The sequence below is a fragment of the Oncorhynchus tshawytscha genome, linkage group LG10 (assembly GCF_018296145.1).
Source record: "Oncorhynchus tshawytscha isolate Ot180627B linkage group LG10, Otsh_v2.0, whole genome shotgun sequence".
Classification (NCBI taxonomy): Eukaryota; Metazoa; Chordata; class Actinopteri; order Salmoniformes; family Salmonidae; genus Oncorhynchus; species Oncorhynchus tshawytscha.
In genome coordinates, this window is record NC_056438.1 from 12,568,062 (window position 1) to 12,594,029 (window position 25,968).

The 25,968-nt window shown below is 44.8% G+C and overlaps 1 protein-coding gene across 1 annotated transcript in view; it reads left to right on the forward strand.

Moving 5' to 3' along the window:
• Positions 1-25,968, forward strand: part of LOC112260956 (collagen alpha-6(IV) chain) — a 252,425-nt gene that overhangs the window by 190,498 nt on the left and 35,959 nt on the right. The window contains exons 10-31 of the mRNA XM_042329326.1: positions 133-168; positions 1,299-1,340; positions 3,717-3,806; positions 4,533-4,586; positions 4,785-4,847; positions 5,125-5,169; positions 5,288-5,341; positions 5,641-5,710; positions 5,859-5,966; positions 6,912-7,061; positions 11,323-11,421; positions 13,994-14,151; positions 14,333-14,515; positions 14,901-15,087; positions 19,282-19,353; positions 19,462-19,569; positions 20,023-20,241; positions 20,935-21,093; positions 22,914-23,084; positions 23,281-23,424; positions 24,332-24,454; positions 24,599-24,780. Coding sequence (XP_042185260.1) covers positions 133-168; positions 1,299-1,340; positions 3,717-3,806; positions 4,533-4,586; positions 4,785-4,847; positions 5,125-5,169; positions 5,288-5,341; positions 5,641-5,710; positions 5,859-5,966; positions 6,912-7,061; positions 11,323-11,421; positions 13,994-14,151; positions 14,333-14,515; positions 14,901-15,087; positions 19,282-19,353; positions 19,462-19,569; positions 20,023-20,241; positions 20,935-21,093; positions 22,914-23,084; positions 23,281-23,424; positions 24,332-24,454; positions 24,599-24,780 — 2,517 coding nt within the window. The remainder of the gene's footprint in view (positions 1-132; positions 169-1,298; positions 1,341-3,716; positions 3,807-4,532; positions 4,587-4,784; positions 4,848-5,124; positions 5,170-5,287; positions 5,342-5,640; positions 5,711-5,858; positions 5,967-6,911; positions 7,062-11,322; positions 11,422-13,993; positions 14,152-14,332; positions 14,516-14,900; positions 15,088-19,281; positions 19,354-19,461; positions 19,570-20,022; positions 20,242-20,934; positions 21,094-22,913; positions 23,085-23,280; positions 23,425-24,331; positions 24,455-24,598; positions 24,781-25,968) is intronic.

The following is a 25,968-nucleotide window of genomic DNA, read 5'->3' on the forward strand; positions in this document are numbered from 1 at the left end:
TGACTTGTCATGTTTAATCTAGACATGAATTAATATGACTAAAGCTAGTTACTTGGGGGAACATACTTATCTTTATTGTCTGATGATTCATGACTGACTGACTTCCTGTATTTGTGTTGTGTTCTTCTCCAGGGTAATCCAGGTCCCCCCGGTCCCCCTGGTCCTGTAGTAAGTACTGGACAACACTAGACACTTGACCTCTGACCTGAGAGTACTGGACAACACTAGACAGCTGACCTCTGACGTCAGTGTAATAACATCACCAAACAGATAGGGGGCAGTGTGTGCTCTGAAGTAGTGGAAGCCGTTTGCGTAATGTTGCTTTTGTTGTTAATGAATGTAGATTGCTTATTATATGGCTAATTCTAGGATTATTGTATAGTAAAAGCATTAGCTGACACACACCCACAAATATTTGTAGAGGTAGTGACTAATGAAAAGCAAAGTGCCTTCGGAAAGTATTCAGACCCCTTGACTTTTTCCACATTTTATTACATTACAATTATTTTTTTTAAATGTTTTAATAATAATCTGATTTATCTACACACACCCCATAATGACAAAGCAAAAAAAAGTTTTTTAGAAATTGTTGCTAATTTATTTTTAAAAAACTGAAATATCACATTTACATAAGTATTCAGACCCTTTACTCAGTACTTTGTTGAAGCACCTTTGGCAGCGATTACAGCCTCAAGTCTCCTTGGGTACACCTGTTTTTAGGGAGTTTCTCCCATTCTTCTCTGCAGATCCTCTTAAGCTCTGTCAGGTTGGATGGGGAGCATTGCTGCACAGCTATTTTCAGGTGTGATCGGGTTTAAGTCTGGGCTCTGACTGGGCCACTCAAGGACATTCAGAGAGTTGTCCCGAAGCCACTCCTGCTTTGTCTTAGCTGTGTGCTTAGGTCATTGTCCTTCTGGAGCAGGTTTTCATCAAGGATCTCTCTGTACGTTGCTATGTTCATCTTTGCCTCGATTCTGACATGTCTCCCAGTCCCTCCCTAAAATCCTACAATGTGATTTTCTGGATTTTTTTTCTCATTTTGTCTGTCATAGTTGAAGTGTACCTATGATGAAAATTACAGGCCTCTCTCATCTTTTTAAGTGGGAGAACTTGCACAATTGGTGGCTGACTAAATACTTTTTTGCCCCACTGTATGTATTTAGTCCCTATTAGAAACTTTGGTTTCAGTAGACTTACATTGAGATTGTAGACTTCATACCATTACACTCGTGCTGTTATAATGCCTGCCCCATGTAGGCCCATGTTTTCCAAATGCAATACCCACTCTTGTTTTCCAGGGGAGCCCCAGCCTCGGCTTCCGGGGGGAGCCAGGAGCTAAGGTACTCATCGTTACTAAATAACACAAGCTCCCTATTCTACCTAGTTTAATTAGTTTACCTGTTAATTGTTGAGGGCATTTCTGATAGATTGTACGCACCGTTACAACACACAACTAGGAGTACCCGCCACCACCCTACGTAACCCTTCTTATCACTGATCACATCGATTGATACAGTAATTTATTTATTTATTATATCAGTTTATTACATTTTAGCTTCCTTTTCACTCATTCCACTCAACCATAAACACACCTCAGAATGGAAACGTGTAGCTAGATTTAGACTTTAGAAATATGACATCAGTTGCTTTCCATATGATACCCTGTATAGTGCACCACTTTTGACTATAGCCCTATGGGCCCTGGGAAGAGGCTACCATTTGGGATACAGTCATAATTCACACATTTGTATCACTAACCTTTCACACCTCTGTATCAGTAACCTTTCACCCCTCTGTATCACTAACCTTTCACACCTCTGTATCAGTAACCTTTCACCCCTCTGTATCACTAACCTTTCACCCCTCTGTATCAGTACCCTTTCACCCCTCTGTATCAGTAACCTTTCACCCCTCTGTATCAGTAACCTTTCACCCTCTGTATCAGTAACCTTTCACACCTCTGTATCAGTAACCTTTTCACCCCTCTGTATCAGTAACCTTTCACCCCTCTGTATCAGTAACCTTTCCTCACTCCAAATCAAACTAAAGACAGCAGGCTTATGGTTTTCTAGCTGTGTTTGTGTGTGTGTGTGTGTGTGTGTGTGTGTGTGTGTGTGTGTGTGTGTGTGTGTGTGTGTGTGTGTGTGTGTGTGTGTGTGTGTGTGTGTGTGTGTGTGTGTGGTTGAAGTACATGATTGTGGTTGTCTGTCTGACCTCTGTGTGCATGTCATCTATCTTGGTGATGGTTTGACACATCCTCCTCACCTCTATTCAACCCCCTTCCATCTCTCCCCACCTTTCTCCAATGAAACAGGACCTCTACCCTCCCCCACCCCTCCTTCCATCTCTCCTAAACTCCTCCCTCATCCCCCTCTTCTCTCTAGTTTTTCCACTGACACATCTACCTCAAAATGTCACCCATATCAGTGGAGGTTGGTGGGTGGAGATATAGGAGGATGACTAGAATGGAATAAATGGAATGGTATCACTATCATGTGTTATATAATACAGTTGAAGTCGGAAGTTTACATACACTTAGGTTGGAGTCGTTAAAACTCGTTTTTCAACCACTCCACAAATTTCTTGTTAACAAGCTATAGCTCTGGCAAGTTTAAATGTATTCGGCTAAGTTGTATGTAAACTTCCGACTTCATCTGTAAGTACCGTTCAGTTCACTCCATTTCAGTCATCATTAGGAGCTATCCTCCCCTCACTAGCCCCCTCTGGTTTGTTCCATCTCAATTATTAAAATATCACCTTGTCTTGAATGGTGTACAGTTTATTATTGCATGACAGTGCTGCCACTGGGATGACTGGAGCCCTATGGAGGCGGCCATTTTGTTTCTTATTCTGAATCTGATCTCGTATCAAATCTGATTTTAAAATGATCGAGATCAAAAATGTTATTGGATGGAGTACAGTTGTCATGTACCATTACAAAAACAATATGATTCCTTACTGTTGGATGGCAGCTCAGAGATTATTCTAGTACTTTCCATCACCCCCATAATTTGACCTATGTATTGTCTGTAATGAGACTACCTTTAATTGGTCAAAACAGACACTTACATGTAGCATATCTATAACATTACCAACTAATAATATGCCTGCTACATTGTATAATATTCCTCCAGTAAAATGCACTGCATTAAATATTTCAAACCATATAATCTCTAAACTGTGGGCAGGCATGTTGTGGTCTGTGATTGGTTCTGGAATCACTTCCTCCAACTTCCTGTGTGGCTTTATTTCCCTTTATTTCCCTTTATTTCTCTCTATTTCCCTTTATTTCCCTGTATTTCCCTTTATTTCTCTTTATTTCCCTTTATTTCCCTTAGGAAGAAAGATAATGTAGCCCAGAGCTCTCTCTATGTTTCTCTCTCTTTCTCTCTCTGTCTTTCACTCCTTTCTCTCTCTCTTCTGATATTCCACCCTCTACTATCTCATCCCCTACACCTCACTCTCTCATCTTCTTCTTTTCCTCCCTGTCTTCTTCTTTTATCACCTCCTAACACTCTTTTTTTCTTTCATTTGTTTCCTATTTCTCCCACATCCCTCTTTCTTCATCCCTCATTATTCCCCCTCTCTCTTTTCTCGCTCCACATCTCGCTCTTCCTATCTTTACCCCCCTGCCTCTCAACATCCCAACCTCCTCATCCTCCGGTCTGATTGGCTGATAACGACTGACTGACAAGTGTTCTCCTCTGAATCACCAGGGCAACACGGGGCCACCCGGACCTCGAGGCGTGCCCGGCGACGAGTCGCTAGTAGGCTCATCTATTACCACCATCTACAAAGGAGATAAGGTAACACAGACAGGAGCAGGAGGGGTGGGAGACTGAGGTGGTGGGGGGAGGGGGGGGGGGGCACTGCAGGAGGTGACAGTTAATGTTCACTGGTGATATGTGTCAATGCTGGGACTGATGTTGACTTGCCTCCATCTGGTCACACTGATGTCCATCTGCTTGTGGTGATGCCAATAACCAGCAGCTGTGCTGTCAGCTGTGGATGACATAATGAATGGTAGTGATACAGGTATATGTGGATGACATAATGAATGGTAGTGATACAGGTATTTGTGGATGACATAATGAATGGTAGTGATACAGGTATTTGTGGATGACATAATGAATGGTAGTGATACAGGTATTTGTGGATGACATAATGAATGGTAGTGATACCACCCCTCCCTCCTCCCCTCCAACCACCCCTCCCTCCTCCTCCACAGGCCCTCCCCTCCCTCCTCCCCTCCAACTACCCCTCCCTCCTCCCCTTCATTTGTGGATCCCCTCCTCCCCTTCAACCACCCCTCCCTCCTCCCCTTTAACCACCCCTCCCTCCTCCCCTTCGACATAATGAATGGTAGTGATACAGGTATTTGTGGATGACCCGCATAATGAATGGTAGTGATACTCACCCTCTCCCTCCTCCTCTCTCCAACCACCCCATCTCTCCCCCTCCCTCCCTCTCTCTCTCTCTCTCTCTCTCTCTCTCTCTCTCTCTCTCTCTCTCTCTCTCTCTCTCTCTCTCAGGGGGAAGTGGGTTACAAAGGAGTGCGTGGACCATCTGGTAGAACCGGCCCACCTGTAAGTGTGTCTGTCTTGTCTGTTGGGGTCAATAAAGATTTATAGAATTGAATATCTCTTTGCGGTCGAGCAAAAGAGCCTTGTAGGCCAAAGTCTTATAGGCCCTGCAGGTCAAATGTAGTGCACTACTAGTGAATAGGTTTTCATTTAGCATGCAGTTGTATGTTATAAATGTTTGACTCATACCTCTGTTGTCAGGGTCCTTTTGGCTATCCTGGCGAGAAGGGAGAGAATGGAATTCTGGGGTATCCAGGGGGACGGGTAAGCTCCTCCCCTCCTTCTATGTCAGATTATCTGCTACCACCTCAGAGTCCCCATTATCTGTCCTTCCTCCCAAAGTGTGCACTTTTTTTCCTTCCCTTCACTGATTTGAAAGACAATGATTGGTTTAAGAAATCTGGTGTAAACTCCCTCTATCCCAGGCCAAAATATGTATTATTGTTACACACCCAGAGGGATGTTATGCTGTTTGGGATTCTGGACTCTGATTCTAAACTATTCTCTGGCGGCCATCTTTTTTCTTCTTCTCTCTTGGCAGGGTCCTCCTGGTTTTAATGGACCTCCCGGATCTCCAGGAAGACCAGTAGGACACACACACACACACACACACACCTAAATTAAATAATGAATTGATTTATAAATGGATGATCAGATGAATGAACCAATTAACAAATGAACTGATGCATCTCTCACCCACACAGGGATTCACAGGCAGTCCAGGGTTCCCCGGGCAACCAGGCTACAGTGGACCTAAGGTAAGCCAAGAGGGGAAAAAATACTTCTTTCAATAAATGAATGCATGACTGTGTACTTGTTACAAACTGAATGTCAGGTAATGTTGCCTTGAATAGGCAGCCCAATTCTGATCTATTGCCCAATTATTGGCAGAAGAGCTGATCTGATTAGTCAAAAGACAAAATAGTAGATAAAGATCCGAATTGGGCAGCCCTTGTCCGCAGTCTTGTTCTGAGAGGGTTTAGGGTTACTAGGTACCAGTCTGCCAGCAGGGGGTGCTAAAGTGAACATATTTCGTTTTTCTCTGTTTGTCTTTTAGGGTGACCAGGGGGAACAGGGGCCTCCCGGGCCCCCCATCTACGCAGACACACAAGGGTTGGCTGTTCAAGGTGACACACACACACAGACACACAGGGGTTGGCTGTTCAAGGTGACACACACACACAGACACACACACACACACACATGTTATGTACTGTATCATGAAAATAATGAATTGTATTAATGATACCCACAATCCCCTCTGATTGGTTGCAGGAGCACCAGGTGACAATGGTATCGACGGCTTCCCCGGCCAACCTGGTGACACTGGCTCTCCAGGGTTTCCAGGACAACCAGGACGACCAGGCGACTCCTTCGGCGATGGTAACACGGAGAAACATGCACTATCTAGATGCCTGCACACAGACACATGCAAACACACAAACAGGCACGCAGACACACACACACACACATGCTTACAGGCAGACACACACATGCATACAGGCACGCAAACATACACAGACACACACAAACACCTCTGATTTCCACAAGACACAAAACTAATACTGGCGAGAAAAGTCAAACCTTCTGTTCCATTTTGTACCCCGCCCTCTTTTCTCTCTTCTGTTGTCTTTTCTGTCTTTCTTCCATCCCTACTCCCCTCCTGTTATCTCCTCCCTCCTCCTCTCTTCTCTCCTCTCTCCTCCTCTCTCCTCCCCTCCTGTTATCTCCTCCCTCCTCCTCTCTTCTCTCCTCTCTCCTCCTCTCTCCTCCTCTCTCCTCTCTCCTCTCCTCTCTCCTCCTCTCTCCTCCTCCTCTCTCCTCTCTCCTCTCCTCTCTCCTCCTCTCTCTCCTCCTCCCCTCCTCCTCTCTCTCTCTCCTCTCTCCTCCTCTCTTCTCTCCTCTCTCCTCCTCTCTCCTCTCCTCTCTCCTCCCCTCCTGTTATCTCCTCCCTCCTCCTCTCTTCTCTCCTCTCTCCTCCTCTCTCCTCCTCTCCTGTTATCTCCTCCCTCCTCCTCTCTTCTCTCCTCTCTCCTCCTCTCTCCTCTCCTCTCTCCTCCTCTCTCCTCTCCTCTCTCCTCCCCTCCTGTTATCTCCTCCCTCCTCCTCTCTTCTCTCCTCTCTCCTCCTCTCTCCTCCTCTCCTGTTATCTCCTCCCTCCTCCTCTCTTCTCTCCTCTCTCCTCCTCTCTAATCCTCTCTCCTCCTCTCCTGTTATCTCCTCCCTCCTCCTCTCTTCTCTCCTCCTCTCTCCTCTCCTCTCTCCTCCTCTCCTGTTATCTCCTCCCTCCTCCTCTCTTCTCTCCTCCTCTCTCTTCCATCTCCCAAGGTCGAGAAGGCAGCCCAGGGTTCCCTGGCACCTTAGGACCTAAGGGAGAGAGGGGTAACCCCGGCAGACAGAGCTACGGCCCTGAGGGCCTACCAGGAGGACCAGGATTACCAGGACCCCCCGGACCTCCTGGACCACCAGGCAGATCTGGTACGTTACGGCTTCCCAGCAATCAAGTCCATCCAGACTTTTGCAATTCTGCGATCACAAAATGTTTTGCAAAATCAACAATCCTCTCCCCATATTACCAAATGTTTTACATCCCTCCAAATACCTGTCACTATCATTCATTATGTCATCCACAAATACCTGTATCACTACCATTCATTATGTCATCCACAAATACCTGTATCACTACCATTCATTATGTCATCCACAAATACCTGTCACTATCATTCATATCACTACCATTCATTCTGTCATCCACAAATACCTGTATCACTACCATTCATTATGTCATCCACAAATACCTGTATCACAACCATTCATTATGTCATCCACAAATACCTGTATCACTACCATTCATTATGTCATCCACAAATACCTGTATCACTACCATTCATTATGTCATCCACAAATACCTGTCACTATCATTCATTATGTCATCCACAAATACCTGTATCACTACCATTCATTATGTCATCCACAAATACCTGTATCACTACCATTCATTATGTCATCCACAAATACCTGTATCAGGTTTGTTTTGTTTTGATAGTTTAACCTGCGTGTCGTGGTCGCGTTTGGTGTGGGTGGACAAAATTAATTTATGCACGATGGCGCACGCGCGCAGCCGGTTTGGGTTCCGTGTTAGGGCCAAACACTGTACATTAGCATTCCGAAAAGGTAGTGGGTCCGAACACCAGAGTGGGGATGTTACTGTTACCATGGAAATATTCAGTCCACCAAAACAAACAAACCCAAAATAAGACTAAATCAAGTTTTCCAAGCCGACTAAATGTATATGCATGGTTCTAATGTAAACTGACAGTCAGGACACTCTTTACTAACACCTGTAAGTGTAGCTGGTCACTCAAATCCAAGATGCGTTCTCATGTTTCACCACTAGGTGTCTCCCTCCCCACCTGAATGGCAGGACCATAGATATACAATACATAGAGTATGCGCATAGTGTTAATGGTATATAGATATATATTGCTCTGATATAGTGGAGAGAGCTATCTATGGCTCTTTTTTAAAACATTGACCTTTATTTAACTAAGCAAGTCAGTTAAGAAAACATTCTTATTTTCAATGAACAGATTTTTACCTTCGGGGTTTGGGGATTCGATCTTGCAACCTTTCGGTTAAAAGTCCAACGCTCTAACCACTAGGCTAACTGCTACCCCGGCTCTGACATAGGAGACAGAGATATATATTGCTCTGACATAGGGGACAGAGATATCTATTGCTCTGACATAGGGGACAAAGATATCTATTGCTCTGACATAGGGGACAGAGATATCTATTGCTCTGACATAGGGGACAGAGATATCTATTGCTCTGACATAGGGGACAGAGATATCTATTGCTCTGACATAGGGGACAGAGATATCTATTGCTCTGACATAGGGGACAGAGATATCTATTGCTCTGACATAGGGGACAGAGATATCTATTGCTCTGACATAGGGGACAGAGATATCTATTGCTCTGACATAGACGAGAGAGATATCTATTGCTCTGACATAGGGGACATAGATATCTATTGCTCTGACATAGGGGACAGAGATATCTATTGCTCTGACATAGGGGACAGAGATATATATTTCTCTGACATAGGGGACATAGATATCTATTGCTCTGACATAGGGGACAGAGATATCTATTGCTCTGACATAGGGGACAGAGATATCTATTGCTCTGACATAGGGGACAGAGATATCTATTGCTCTGACATAGGGGACAGAGATATCTATTGCTCTGACATAGGGGACAGAGATATCTATTGCTCTGACATAGGGGACAGAGATATCTATTGATCTGACATAGGGGACAGAGATATCTATTGCTCTGACATAGGGGACAGAGATATCTATTGCTCTGACATAGGGGACAGAGATATCTATTGCTCTGACATAGGGGACAGAGATATCTATTGCTCTGACATAGGGGACATAGATATCTATTGCTCTGACATAGGGGAGAGACATTTTCAGATAATATCTTTGCTACAAATGAAGATGAACAACAGTGGGTAAAGGTTTCATGCTTTGAACAGAGGCAGACTGAACGCAGTGGCGTAACTTCTGGCGGTCTCTATGGGGGTGCCACAGGGTTCAATTCTCAGGCCGACTCTCTTCTCTGTATGCATCAATGATGTCGCTCTCGCTGCTGGTGATTCTTTGATCCACCTCTACGCATACGACACCATTCTGCACACCTCTGGTCCTTCGTTTGGACACTGTGTTAACTTCTTGCGTCGAGCAATCCCGTATCCGGGAGCGTAATCATAGCCTCAAGCTCATTACCATAACACAACGTTAACTATTCATGAAAATCGAAAATTAAATGAAATAAATGTATTCACTCACAAGCTTAGCCTTTTGTTAACAACACTGTCATCTCAGATTTTCAAAATATGCTTTTCAACCATAGCTACACAAGCATTTGTGTAAGAGTATTGATAGCTAGCATAGCATTAAGCCTAGCATTCAGCAGGCAACATTTTCACAAAAACAAGAAAAGCATTCAAATAAATTGAAATTTCATCGTGGTTTCGCCTGTAGCATCAGTTCTGTGGCACTCACAGACAATATCTTTGCAGTTTTGGAAACGTCAGAGTGTTTTCTTTCCAAAACTGTCAATTATATGCATAGTCGAGCATCTTTTCGTGACAAAATATCTTGTTTAAAACGGGAACATTTTTCATCCAAAAATTAAAAGAGCGCCCCCTATATCGAAGAAGTTAACTAACCTCCAGATGAGCTTCAATGCCATACAACTCTCCCTCCGTGGCCTCCAACTGCTCTTAAATGCAAGTAAAACTAAATGCATGCTCTTCAACCGATCGCTGCCCGCACCTGCCCGCCCGTCCAGCATCACTACTCTGGACGATTCTGACTTAGAATATGTGGACAACTACAAATACCTCGGTGTCTGGTTAGACTGTAAACTCTCTTTCCAGACTCACATTAAACATCTCCAATCCAAAATGAAATCTAGAATCGGCTTCCTATTTCGCAACAAAGCATCCTTCACTCATGCTGCCAAACTTACACTTAAACTGACCATCCTCGACTTCGGCGATGTCATTTACAAAATAGCCTCCAACACTCTACTCAACAAATTGGATTCAGTCTATCACAGTGCCAACCGTTTTGTCACCAAAGCCCCATATACTACCCACAACTGCGACCTGTATGATCTTGTTGGCTGGACCTCGCTTCATAATCGTTGCAAAACCCACTGGCTCTAGGTCATCTACAAGTCTCTGCTAGGTAAAGCCCTGCCTTATCTCAGCTCACTAGTCACCATAGCAGCACCCACTCGTAGCACGTGCTCCAGCAGGTATATCTCACTGGTTACCCCCAAAGCCAATTCTTCCTTTGGCCGCCTCTCCTTCCAGTTCTCTGCTGCCAATGACTGGAACGAACTGCAAAAATCTCTGAAGCTGGAGACTCTTACCTCCCTCACTAGCTTTAAGCACCAGCTGTCAGAGCAGCTCACAGATCACTGCACCTGTACATAGCTCATCTGTAAATAGCCCATCCAATCTACCTCATCCCCATACTGTATTTATTTATTTATCTTGCTCCTTTGCACCCCAATATCTCAACTTGCACATTCAGCTTCTGCACATCCTACCATTCCAGTGTTTTATTGCTATATTGTAATTACTTTGCCACCATGGCCTATTTATTGCCTTTCATCTCTTATCCTACCTCATGTGCACATACTGTATATAGATTTTTCTACTGTATTATTGACGGTATGTTTGTTTACTCCATGTGTAACTCTGTGTTGTTGTATGTGTTGAACTGCTTTGCTTTATCTTGGCCAGGTCGCAGTTGCAAATGAGAACTTGTTCTCAACTGGCCTACCTGGTTAAATAAAGGTGACATAAATGAAATAAAACTATCACTGGGGATGAGGGGGGGGGGGACATACATTTTTTTCCCTCCCAGTTTTATCATTGGAATGTGACACAAAACAAGGCAACCGTGTGCTTTAGGACCATGCAGACGATTCTGAGCGGTCGGCTGTTTGGAGTGTTTATCCGACTGAATACATTTTTTTAAATAATACTAATTATGACCCCCCCTCCCCACTTATAAACCAAAGTTGCGCCCCTGGTTTTGTCCAAAAGATTGACCAACCCATCATATTACAAATGAGCTAACTAACAGACCAAATAAAATAAACAGTTTCTATGTGAGAGTTCAAGTTTGTGTGTGTGTGTGTGTTTCAGTCAACAACCAGCCCGGCAGGTTTGACAATCTACCAGGAGCGCCAGGACGACCAGGAGGCCAGGGACCACCTGGAGCCAGCGGATACAAAGGACCCAAAGGTAAGACTTCCTATTGCACGCACACACACACTGTCCATATCAACTGCGCACACACACACACACCAGTATAGCTTCCGTCCCTCTCCTCGCCCCTACCTGGGCTCGAACCAGGGACCCTCTATACACATCAACAACAGCCACCCCCGAAGCATTGTAACCCATCGCGCCACAAAAGCCGCAGCCCAACTACTTTAAGGTCTCAGAGCAAGTGAAGTCACCGATTGAAACGCTATTAGCGCGCACCACAGCTAATTAGCCATTTCACATTGGTTACACACACCCCCTTTTGACCTCCTCCTTTTCCGCAGCAACCAGTGATCCGGGTCAACAGCATCAATGTAACAGTATAGCTTTCGTCCATCCCCTCACCCAAACCCGGGCTCAAACCAGGGACCCTCTGCACACACAGACAACTGACACCCACGAAGCATCGTTACCCATCACGAAACAAAAGCCACAGCCCTTGCAGAGCAAGGGGAACAACTACTTTAAGGTCTCAGAGCAAGTGACCTCACCGATTGAAACGCTATTAGCGCGCACCACCGCTAACTAGCTAGCCATTTCACATCAGTTACACACACACACACACACTGTCCACATCCACCACACCCACACCCACACACACACAAATCAAATCCAATTTATTTATATAGCCCTTCTTACATCAGCTGTCACAAAGTGCTATACAAACCTAAAGTGCTATACAAGCCTAAAACCCTATTCAGAAACCCAGCCTAAAACCCCAAACAGCAAGCAATGCAGGTGTAGAAGCACGGTGGCTAGGAAAAACTCCCTAGAAAGGCCAAAACCTGGAGCGGAACCAGGCTATGAGGGGTGGCCAATCCTCTTCTGGCTGTGCCGGGTGGAGATTATAACAGAACATGGCCAAGATGTTCAAATGTTCATAAATGATCAGCATGGTCAAATAATAATAATCACAGTAGTTGTCGAGGGTGCAGCAAGTCAGCACCTCAGGAGTAAATGTTAGTTGGCTTTTCATAGCCGATCATTAAGAGTATCTCTACCGCTCCTGCTGTCTCTAGAGAGTTGAAAACAGCAGATCTGGGACAGGTAGCACGTCTGGTGAACAGGTCAGGGTTCCATAGCCGCAGGCAGAACAGTTGAAACTGGAGCAGCAGCACGGCCAGGTGGACTGGGGACAGCAAGGAGTCATCATGCCAGGTAGTCCTGAGGCATGGTCCTAGGGCTCAGGTCTTCCGAGAGAGAGAAAGAGAGAGAGAGAATTAGAGAGAGCATACTTAAATTCACACAGGACACCGGATAAGACAGGAGAAGTACTCCAGATATAACAGACTGACCCTAGCCCCCAGACACATAAACTACTGCAGCATAAATACTAGAGGCTGAGACAGGGGGGGTCAGGAGACACTGTGGCCCCATCCGATGATACCCCGGGACAGGGCCAAACAGGCAGGATATAACCCCACCCACTTTATCAAAGCACAGCCCCCACACCACTAGAGGGATATCTTCAACCACCAACTTACCATCCTGAGACAAGGCCGAGTATAGCCCACAAAGATCTCCGCCACGGCACAACCCAAGGGGGGGCGCCAACCCAGACAGGAAGATCACGTCAGTGACTCAACCCACTCAAGTGACGCACCCCCTCCTAGGGACGGCATGGAAGAGCACCAGTAAGCAAGTGACTCAGCTCCTGTAATAGGGTTAGAGGTAGAGAATCCCAGTGGAAAGAGGGGAACCGACCAGGCAGAGACAGCAAGGGCGGTTCGTTGCTCCAGAGCCTTTCCGTTCACCTTCACACTCCTGGGCCAGACTACACTCAATCATATGACCCACTGAAGAGATGAGTCTTCAGTAAAGACTTAAAGGTCGAGACCGAGTCTGCGTCTCTCACATGGTTAGGCAGACCATTCCATAAAAATTGAGCTCTATAGGAGAAAGCCCTGCCTCCAGCTGTTTGCGTAGAAATTCTAAGGACAATAAGAAGGCCTGCGTCTTGTGACCGTAGCGTACGTGTAGGTATATAAACAGGGCATTCAGAAAGTATATACGGTGAACTATATACGGCAGGACCTAATCGGAAAGATAGGTAGGAGCAAGCCTATGTAATGCTTTGTAGGTTAGCAGTAAAACTGTGAAATCAGCCCTTGCCTTGACAGGAAGCCAGTGTAGGGAGTCTAGCACTGAAGTAATATGATACAATTTTGGGGTTCTAGTCAGGATTCTAATAGCCGTATTTAGCATTAACTGAAGTTTATTTAGGTCTTTATTCGGGTAGCCGGAAAGTAGAGCATTGCAGTAGTCTAACCTAGAAGTAACACACACACACGCACACTCACAATCATGCACACACACACACAAAGGCGCATGCACGCGAACACACACGCAAACTCACATACACACAGTACGTGCTCAGGCTTCTGTACAGCCATTTTACACTATAACTCTCAAACCCAATTCCTTTCCAACACCTCTTAGGTGTTGTGTTTTCATAAAGTTACAAATCAAATTGCCCGATGTCAGGGCAATAAAGCTTTTCTACATCTCGATCCTAAACTCCTTACCTCCATCTTCCTCTGTGGTCCAGGGGAACTGGGTGACTGTAACTGCCTGGGAGGAGACACCACGGGTGGGGTGGGGGCTCCGGGGGCTCCTGGGTCTGATGGAAGACCTGGTGCCTTCGGCAGGAAGGGCGAAAGTGGAGACCCAGGCATACCCGGTTTCGGAGGACAACCAGGAACACCTGTAAGTTTCCAGTGACCAAAATGTTCTCCAAATAAGTTTTAAAAATTAAGCAGTTGTCTACTCTCTTTCCTCTGTTCAATGTTTACAATTCTCAAACTATGATAGTGTACACTAATGAGTTTACAAATCTGAGGTATACTGACAAACTGTGTGATGATAACACCTCTTCTTCTCCCCTCAGGGCCGTGTGGGCGAGAGGGGTTTCTTCGGGCGTAAAGGAGAAAAGGGTGCCTCCTTCTACCCCTCGTTCAGTGGAGGGATCCAGGGTGAACAGGGGGCCCAGGGCCTTCGAGGGCCCCCTGGAAACATGGGCCGACCCGGGAGAGACGGACTTCCTGGGTCCCCCGGACAGCCTGGACCTCCTGTGAGTCACACACACACACACACACACACACACACACACACACACACACACACACACACACACACACACACACACACATACACACACACACACATACATATACACACACACACACACACTACCATTTTTATGTCTGTGTCCAGTATAAAATAAGTTAGAGGTAGTTTGGTGAGCCAATGCTGCTAGCAGGTAACCATAGACTTCCAGTCATTGGGCTAACGCTAATTAGCAATTGTGTTAGCGCTTGTTAGCAACTTCCTTCAAACTGCACACAGAGACATAACGATGGTTTACGCGTGTTCATCTGACTCTGGGGAAGTAGATAAAGGGTCTCATTGTCAAAATCCCTAAGTATTCCTTTTAACAGACATGATCCTCTCCTCAGGCTGATGTTGATGGCTATGGAACCATTGGAGAGAGAGGATTCCCAGGGTTCTCTGGCGCCAAAGGTCGCGCCGGTGAACCTGGACAGAACGGGATTGGCTACCAGGGTTCCATCGGCTCCCGTGGGTTTCCAGGCGACTCGGGCTTTGCAGGGTTACCAGGGCAACCTGGTTTACCTGGCCCTCCAGGTATGTGCCACTGCAGACACCCAATGAGGGGGAGTGGAGAGAGGGAGAGAGGGAGAGAGGGAGAGAGGGAGAGAGGGAAAGGGGGATAATTAGTCAGTTGTACAGCTGAATGCATTCAAGTGAAATGTGTCTTCCACACATACAGTACCTCCTATTCTCTCCACAGGAGAACTATATAGTCCATCAAACTGTCTAACAGATCGACTTCTGAGAATCACTCTTACTTCCCATTGTGTGAACAACACAACGTATTTCTGTACCACAGCCAACCATAAACTACAGGTACATAGAAAAGCAGCATAATTGGAACATACAGAACAATAAGGAGCCATTCTCGCAGCTTGCTACATCTACACGGTTCTCCTCCCAACATTCATTCCCTTTCAGGCAGGTGGTGGGTTTATTAATGGGCGTCATTAATGTGCTTATCCTTCCTCTAGCTAGCTGCTTAATCGATTCACACAGATCAACAGTAATTAATTTACTGTGATTATGCTACTGCTGTCCTGTGATTCTTCAATCTCAGAGGAGAGAGAAACTGATATGTTTTGGGAAAAAGGAATACAAGTTGGATGTTAATGTAATGATAATTTAGACTAAGTGTTCAGGAGACTGACAATACCTGATGACAATGACAGGAGTCCTGCTGAAACATTAGGATATCCTAATATGGAGTCCTGCTGAAACATTGGGATGTCCTAATATGGAGTCCTGCTGTAACATTAGGATGTCCTAATATGGAGTCCTGCTGTAACATTGGGATGTCTTAATATGGAGTCCTGCTGTAACATTAGGATGTCCTAATATGAAGTCCTGCTGTAATATTAGGATGTCTTAATATGGAGTCCTGCTGTAACATTAGGATGTCCTAATATGGAGTCCTGCAGAAACATTAAGATGTCCTAATATGCAGTCCTGCTGAAACCATAAGATGTCCTAATATGGAGTCCTGCTGAATAATTAGGATTGCCTAATATGGAGTCCTGCTGAAACATTAAGATGTCCTAATATGGAGTCCTGCTGAATAATTAGGATTGCCTAATATGGAGTCCTGCTGAAACATTAAGATGTCCTAATATGGAGTCCTGCTGAAGAATTAGGATTGCCTAATATGGAGTCCTGCTGAAGAATTAGGATTGCCTAATATGGAGTCCTGCTGAAGAATTAGGATTGCCTAATATGGAGTCCTGCTGAAAAATTAGGATTGCCTAATATGGAGTTCTGCTGAAGAATTAGGATTGCCTAATATGGAGTCCTGCTGAAGAATTAGGATTGCCTAATATGGAGTCCTGCTGAAGAATTAGGATTGCCTAATATGGACACCGTATTTATAAAAGCAATAAAGAAACACCATTGGACTCAAATTTTACTAGCTAGCTGACTCTTCTCTGAGACTGAATGACACAAAACCCAACAGCTTTTTGCCACTCATATGAATGAACGTGTGTGTGACTGTTGCTTAAGTTTTCTGGCACAATAAAGCTAATGCTAAAAGTTATTTTGAATACAACATGTTATTCTCTTCTGAAAAGAGAGAGAGAAAAAGAGTGCAATGCAAATACATAAGTAATATATTTTTTGTTGTAGTTTAATTAAGTTACTATAAACAGTAGCTACATCATTTTGATAATATCACTTTCTCCCTCTATTTCTCTCCTCTTCCGGAAAACAATAAACTTGGCCCAACATCTCAGAATTATTTTTATTTTGCTTGTACCTTAACTGAATGAGCTGAATCTCTAACCTCTTATTTGCTGATTGTTTGATTTAATTATTTTATTTGGTTTATGCATTGATTGGCTTGACTATATGCAAATGACCTGAATGACCTTGATTGGCTTGCCTTCTACCGTCCTGTCCTCCCAGTATCTCTCCCCGTCTCTCTTACTTTCTTTCTATCATTCTTTATTTCTCTCTCTCTTTATTTCTTCCCCCTCTTCTTCTCTCTATTTTCATCCCTCCATCCCTCTGATCCTGTGCATGTTTGTCTGACCAGGTGACAGCTGTGGGCAGGAGGGGGTTAATGATGCAGAGGGAGGTGAGAAGCTAACTGCCCTGGACAGAAACCCGAGCCCTAGATATAGTCTTTTAGGGCAACTCTGTTTGAGATTCAGTTTCAAAGGCAGCCATTTTGCCACCGGGAGTTCCAAGACAATAGGATTCCATTCTCAGATGGAATGGTTTTGGTGTCAAAATGGATGACAGACAGTTGGCCACGGTACTGTGTACTGTACCTGTGGCTCAGGAGATACTAGATAATCCAGTGGCCACTGTTTGAATGAAACATCCCAACTGCTCATTTGAACCTTGTCATGGCACAGAAAGGACGTGTCCACCGTTTGTTCATAATGTCACAGATGGAAGCTCCTTGTTGCACCACATGATTGGGATTCCATTGGGCTTGACTCAGTTGATGATTGACACATGATGATGGACATGTTGACCAGTGTTGAGTTCCCAGTAGCTCTTGTCCAGGGTGGCTAGCAACAGCAAGCCGCATGTGATGCCCTGGACCAGAGCTACGTTCCGAGCTACATCTCTCTGGTTAGTACCTTAATGTTCCCATGGTTAGGAGCTTAATGTTCCCATGGTTAGGAGCTTAATGTTCCCATGGTTAGGAGCTTAATGTTCCCATGGTTAGGAGCTTAATGTTCCCATGGTTAGGAGCTTAATGTTCCCATGGTTAGGACCTTAATGTTCCCATGGTTAGGACCTTAATGTTCCCATGGTTAGGACCTTAATGTTCCCATGGTTAGGAGCTTTCAGTGGCAGTTAGCAGTGCACTACTTTACTCCTTCTGCTCCAATCAGAGTTGCTGGCGCATGCATTAAGCTTTGCCTCTGCTAAGTGCTTAACCAAGTTGGAGGGGGGACTACGATGGCGGGTAGCCAATCAGACCTTAATAATACCAAGTTGGAGGGGGACTACGATGGCGGCTAGCCAATCAGACCTTAATCATACCAAGTTGGAGGGGAGACTACGATGGCGGGTAGCCAATCAGACCTTAATAATACCAAGTTGGAGGGGGACTACGATGGCGGCTAGCCAATCAGACCTTAATCATACCAAGTTGGAGGGGAGACTACGATGGCGGGTAGCCAATCAGACCTTAATAATACCAAGTTGGAGGGGGGACTACGATGGCGGCTAGCCAATCAGACCTTAATCATACCAAGTTGGAGGGGGACTACGATGGCAGCTAGCCAATCAGACCTTAATCATACCAAGTTGGAGGGGGGACTACGATGGCGGCTAGCCAATCAGACCTTAATCATACCAAGTTGGAGGGGAGACTACGATGGCGGGTAGCCAATCAGACCTTAATAATACCAAGTTGGAGGGGGGACTACGATGGCGGCTAGCCAATCAGACCTTAATCATACCAAGTTGGAGGGGAGACTACGATGGCGGGTAGCCAATCAGACCTTAATAATACCAAGTTGGAAGGGGACTACGATGGCGGCTAGCCAATCAGACCTTAATCATACCAAGTTGGATGGGGACTACGATGGCGGCTAGCCAATCAGACCTTAATAATACCAAGTTGGAGGGGGACTACGATGGCGGGTAGCCAATCAGACCTTAATAATACCAAGTTGGAGGGGGACTACGATGGCGGCTAGCCAATCAGACCTTAATAATACCAAGTTGGAAGGGGGACTACGATGGCGGCTAGCCAATCAGACCTTAATAATACCAAGTTGGAAGGGGGACTACGATGGCGGCTAGCCAATCAGACCTTAATAATACCAAGTTGGAGGGGGGACTACGATGGCGGCTAGCCAATCAGACCTTAATAATACCAAGTTGGAGGGGGGACTACGATGACGGCTAGCCAATCAGACCTTAATAATACCAAAGAAAAGACATTCAGTTACTTACTAAATGTGAATCACTTTTAACAGGCCATAACTATTAGCATTGGTTTTGTCAATGACTTACTACTTTTAAATCAACACACTGACATTATATCCTCACCATAATCTAACAGAATCATTATCACATCAATGCAAATCCATAAACAAACATGAAGTCTTAACGAATAACAGTAATGTGTTACAGTGATGACCAATATGGATGTATAAGCTAGACTGTACTATAATCTTCCGGTGGTGTTGTACCAGTTTTACTGAGACATAGAGGGCTTTACTCCAGTGTGTGTGTGTTAACCGTGATCTGACTGACTGTTACTAGGGCTGACGCTACCATGTCGTCTACCTGGTGAGGATGGAATCCCAGGCCTCCCCGGAATACCTGGAAGACTAGGTAACAAACAGACTTCATCACCATGGCAACACTTCCTGTTTTGTCATTTGACAATTATTTTTTACACAGAGGTCGGCAATGTGTGTGTGTATGTGTGTGTGTGTGTAGGTCCCAAGGGCGAGCCAGGTTTCCCAGGTGGCCCCGGTCGGCCCGGTTTTGACGGAGGGAAGGGAGAGAGAGGAGACCCAGGTTACGGGGGCCAGCCTGGGCCACAAGGTAAAAACACAGCTATTGTTGCCCCTCCTATTTGACCTTATCACCATTCACCACTCTTTTCCTTTCCAACATGACCATCTACTAACCATCTACTGATCATTTACTGATCATCTACTGACCATCTACTGAACCTCTACTGACCATCTACTAACCATCTACTGACCATCATCTGACCATCAACTGATCATCCACTGACCACTGATATCTATGGTCCATTGTTGATATTTATAGTATATGACTTCTGGTTAGACTGGCTTTTGTAATTGCTGCCAATTACTGCCAATAAATATTTGCTGAATTAAACTGACTGAACTTTCCTATGACTTCCACTTAATCTTTTGATTTCTGCCAACAACGAATGGCCTTGAGTGTCTGCTAAATGGCATAAATAATAGTGAAAGTAAAGATGTATGGAATTGAACCAACTCTATCCTCATCCTCCCTCTCTCCCAGGTTTCCCTGGCCCCAGAGGAGATGCGGGTGGCCCAGGTATCCCAGGCGAGGGTCGTCCAGGGGCCCCAGGGAAGAACGGGCTCCCGGGGAGGCCAGGGGGGAAGGGCCGGCCGGGGGAGGTGCTGGGGTCCTCAACAGGGCTCCCTGGAACACCTGGGTTCCCAGGAGGACCAGGAGACAAGGGAGAGCCAGGAGCATCAGGACTTCCCGGAGGATCAGGTGGGTCTCAGCATGATAACTACCTAATCATCTAATGAAGATCCCTTCAGGAACCAATAAAATGTCTATGTAACCAGTCATCTATCTGTCTGTATCATGTTTGAAGGTAAGACCCAGATACAGACAACGTCGAGTTAACCACCGTTTAATAATCCCACAGGGGTTATAGACAGGTCGAGGTCAGGCAGGGGTCAGTAAACCAGAGGCAACGGTTACCTGACGGCAGGCAGGCTCAGGGTCAGGCAGAGTGGTCAGGCACGCGGGCTTAGAGTCAGGACAGGCAAGGGTCAAAACCAGGAGGGCGAGAAAAAGAGAGACTGGGGAAAAGCAGGAGCTGAGACAAAAAAATGTTGTTTGACTTGAACAAACAAGAGGAAGTGCCACAGACAGACAGAAAACACAGGTAGAAATGGATAATGGGGAAGATGGGCGACAGCTGGAGGGGGGTGGAGACAAGCACAAGGACAGGTGAAACAGATCAGGGTGTGACAGTTAGTCTGTCTGTCTGTCTGTCTCTCTATGAAAACGCTTTAAACTACCTACAACTTCAAAGCCTTCATAAAGCCTTTAAAATGCCCGCATTGATGCTTCACATATTATTTAGTGGGGATGTTTCTATGTGGCTCTGTCTATCTGTGCTGTATGTTCCTGTGGGCCCTGCTGTATCTTACCTTGTGTCCCGTATTATCCCAGGTTTTGATGGTCGGTCGGGCATTCCCGGAGCTAAGGGTGAGCGCGGTACGGATGGCTACCCCGGAACTCTAGGTCTTCCCGGACTTCCTGGAGACAGAGGCAATGGATTTCCCGGTCCTGCTGGCCCAGCCGGAAGCAAAGGATTTCCCGGTTCTCCAGGTGAGAGTCGGAACTCAGAACGCTGACTAATTGAAACCCAGTAGGAATTTTGTCCAGAATGTTTGGGAATGTTGTCATTAATTCATTGAATCCATTCATTCCAGCTCCCAGATATCTTCTACTTGTTGTGTTTCCTTTTAGCCCACAGAGAAAACACACAGAGACTCTCTCCTCCTTTTAGCCCACAGAGAGAACACACAGAGACTCCCTCCTCCTTTTAGCCCACAGAGAGAACACACAGACTCTCTCCTCCTTTTAGCCCACAGAGAGAACACACAGAGAGACTCTCTCCTCCTTTTAGCCCAAAGAGAGAACACACAGAGACTCTCTCCTCCTTTTAGCCCAAAGAGAGAACACACAGATACTCTCTCCTCTTTCATGCCTTTGTTGATTGTGAAGGCTCCCCACCAATCCTCTCCTTTATAGATATGTTCTCTCTATTTCCTGAACCTTCAGTTTGCTTGCCTGTAAATCCACTGGTTGCCTGTTTGTGATCTCCATCACCAAAGGCATCTCCTCACCCTCTTTCTCTCTTCACCATCATCTCCATCCATCCTATCATCCTTCCATCCCTCTCTTTTTGGTGTTGGGTCTCTCCCTAGGCTGTCAAGGTGAGCTACTCCCTTCCATTCATCCCTCCATCCCTCACTCCATCTCAGACCACTTCTCCATCTCAGAACAACCCCACTCACCCCCCTCTGCCCATCTCACCACCTCTCAATGCTCCTTTGGAGTGTCACATTTTAGAACAACCTGCGTCTAGAACTCCCGATGGATTTAAACCCAGAGCATTTGAGTCCAAAGAAAGATATGGAAGAAATAGTAGTTTGAAACCCTGACTAAACTTAACTAAAGCAGGTGTGTGTGTCGCTGTAACATTGATAAGCTTGTGTGAACCCTTGACCACATCTTAGCTATCCAACCCACTCACCTAAAACGTCGAGCCTAGAAGCCTGTTCTAGAAGACAGCAACCATAGAGGGCTTTCTAGAAACTTCTAGAAGACAGCAACCACGGAAGCTTGTTCTATAAACTTCTAGAAGACAGCAACCATAGAAGCATGTTCTAGAAACGTGTAGAAGACAGCATCCACAGAAGGCTTTCTAGAAACTTCTAGAAGACAGCAACCATAGATGCCTGTTCTAGAAACGTGTAGAAGACAGCAACCACAGAAGGCTTTCTAGAAACTTCCAGAAGACAGCAACCATAGAAGGCTTTCTAGAGTGTATTTATATGTTTGAGCTATCTCATTTTACTCTGGAATTGCACTTGAGTGTACAGTATATTTTATCATAAACATTGGCATGATCATTTTTCATCCCTTGATAAGATATTTTACTGGTTACAGTCAAATATGTTAACCAGAGGTAATACTTTATACCCATGTGCCTATTCTACCTTTTAATTCATTCATTCAGCAACCTGAACCCTTATGTACAATTGCATCTTAAACTACGACAGGAAAGAATGTAACTGGACATGCCTTCCGTGTGTCGGCTCATACTGTATGTTTCATTCTGAATTGTCAAAATCCTTTTCATTGTAATTTTGATACTGCATATTACAATAGTACTGCTTATGGACAGCAAGGTATGTTGTGTAGTCTGACAGTTCATCATTCTGGTCTGACATAATGAATAGTCTGACAGTACAATAAAGGTAAGTTGTGTTTCTGACAGCATGTTACAATGTTATATTCATGTAATGTTTCTATATTTGTATTTATCAGCATTTCTCCCTCCCTTTTTGAATGTCATTGAATGTACTCCTTTGATTCCCAGAAGTGTTATGCCTGACTGTGTCCTCCCGATCCCCACCCAGGCTACCCCGGTTTAAAAGGAGCCAGAGGTGACACGGGCTACCCAGGCCCGACTGGGAGGAAGGGACAACCAGGACAACCAGGAGGGGATGGATCATCAGGACTCAGGGGCCTTCTGGGACCACCGGGCCCAGGGGGAAGAAACGGCATCCCTGGGGGACCAGGAAGGAAGGGTAAGGGGGGATACGTATTATCAATTAAAGATCCATAGCTAACTTAGATGGGACTTTCTAGAGATAAGCAGGACCTGTACACACTATTCCTCCATCTTTATTTGGCAAAAACAGTTACAACACTTCGATCCAAAAGTAGATCTTCGTCAGATCCACTATAGGCATTTTTAAACATCTTTGTTTTCCCCACTCACAGGCGAGAGCGGTTACCCTGGACTGGTAGGTTTCCCCGGAATGCCAGGTAACCCTGGAAGACCTGGTGGACCAGGAGGTAAAGGAGCTCTGGGGTTCTCAGGAAAAGACGGCCTGCCCGGTGACTTCGGAGCGCCAGGACCTAAAGGTACAGGATTGGGAATGACAGAATCAATGGAATGATGGGAAGAGAGTGGATAGGGTCTGACAGTTCATCATTCTGGTCTGACAGTTCATCATTCTGGTCTGACAGTTCATCATTCTGGTCTGACAGTTCATCATTCTGGTCTGACATAATGAATAGTCTTGACAGTTCATCATTCTGGTCTGACATAATGAATAGTCTGATAGTTCATCATTCTGGTCTGACATAATGAATAGTCTGACAGTTCATCATTCTGGTCTGACAGTTCATCATTCTGGTCTGACAATGAATAGTCTGACAGTTCATCATTCTGGTCTGACAGTTCATCATTCTGGTCTGACAATGAATAGTCTGACAGTTCATCATTCTGGTCTGACAGTTCATCATTCTGGTCTGACATAATGAATTGTCTGACAGTTCATCATTCTGGTCTGACAGTTCATCATTCTGGTCTGACAGTTCATCATTCTGGTCTGACATAATGAATAGTCTTGACAGTTCATCATTCTGGTCTGACAAATGAATAGTCTGACAGTTCATCATTCTGGTCTGACAGTTCATCATTCTGGTCTGACATAATGAATGAATAGTCTTGACAGTTCATCATTCTGGTCTGACAGTTCAATGAATTCATCATTCTGGTCTGACAGTTCATCATTCTGGTCTGACAGTTCATCATTCTGGTCTGACATGTGAATAGTCTGACAGTTCATCATTCTGGTCTGACAGTTCATCATTCTGGTCTGACATAATGAATAGTCTTGACAGTTCATCATTCTGGTCTGACATAATGAATAGTGTGTGTGTGTGTGTGTGTGTGTGTGTGTGTGTGTGTGTGTGTGCATATGTGTGTACGCGCGCTTGCGCATGTATACGCACTTTTGCGTGTGTGTGTGCGTGTGTGATCCAGGTGACCAAGGTTACCGTGGTCTCCCTGGCCCACCCGCTCTGCCCCCCAGAATAGATTACCTGGAGAAGGGACAGAGGGGCGACAACGGTGCCAACGGACTACCTGGTTTCCCTGGACCTAGAGGTAGGTGGTAGGCTACAAATATAAATCCTTAGCCATTTTGTGCCAAACGTATGTCTTCAACAAGCTCCTAAAGCATGCGGTTCTGTCAAATCTGTGTCACCAACAAGCTCCTACAGTCGCCATTTTGTGCCTCCCTGCCCCAAGGTGACAAGGGTTTCCCAGGCCAGCCTGGTCGTCAGGGTTTGCCCGGGCTGCCTGGTTATGCTGACAGGGCTAAAGGGGAACCAGGACTCCCCGGTCTCCCCGGACGCCCAGCCGGGCCAGGCTACCCTGGCCCTATTGGATCTCCCGGTATCATCGGCTTCCCTGGCATGCCTGGACCAAGGGTAGGCACATACACCACCATAGAAAGAGTTTAACAGTGACACTGTGGGCAGTAAACAGAAGTGGCAGTTGATGTTAAACTGAGTTTGATATATTTAGAAGTACTGTAGCAGTTGATGTTGTACTGAGTTTGAAATATTTAGAAGTAGCAGTTGATGTTGTACTGAGTTTGATATATTTAGAAGTACTGTAGCAGTTGATGTTGTACTGAGTTTGATATATTTAGAAGTAGCAGTTGATGTTGTACTGAGTTTGATATATTTAGAAGTAGCAGTTGATGTTATACTGAGTTTGAAATATTTAGAAGTAGCAGTTGATGTTGTACTGAGTTTGATATATTTAGAAGTACTGTAGCAGTTGATGTTGTACTGAGTTTGATATATTTAGTACTGTACTGATGTTTGAGTTTGATATATTTAGAAGTATATTTAGAAGTAGCAGTTGATGTTGTACTGAGTTTGAAATATTTATAAGTAGCAGTTGATGTTATACTGAGTTTGATATATTTAGAAGTAGCAGTTGATGTTGTACTGAGTTTGATATATTTAGAAGTAGCAGTTGATATTATACTGAGTTTGATATATTTAGAAGTAGCAGTTGATGTTGTACTGAGTTTGATATATTTAGAAGTAGCAGTTGATGTTGTACTGAGTTTGATATATTTAGAAGTAGCAGTTGATGTTGTACTGAGTTTGAGATATTTAGAAGTACTGTAGCAGTTGATGTTGTACTGAGTATGAGATATTTAGAAGTAGCAGTTGATGTTATACTGTGTTTGACATATTTACAATGTTGTGTCCTTTTGAATTATTTGACATGCTGTTTTACCAAATCATTTACCTAAGATTTAATTGATTACGTGATTGAATTGAACCATTCAACAATTGACCCATTAATAACCTGGGGCACTGCGGGCGCATTCATTTCTATATCCCGAATCCACTCACTTAAAAAAGATTTGAACATCTTTTATATCAATAGCAGTCAATTATTAATCGTCACCTCGATCGGTCTAATTCTGATTGTCGTAAGTACTTGGTTATCTGCACGAACCCTATCTAATAAGTTGAGTCAGCAATACACAAATTGGCTTAATTATTTATTTACTAAATACCTAAATAATCACACAGAATTACATATATACACAGGATAGATCACACATCGATTACTAATCATGACATGAAAAGCCC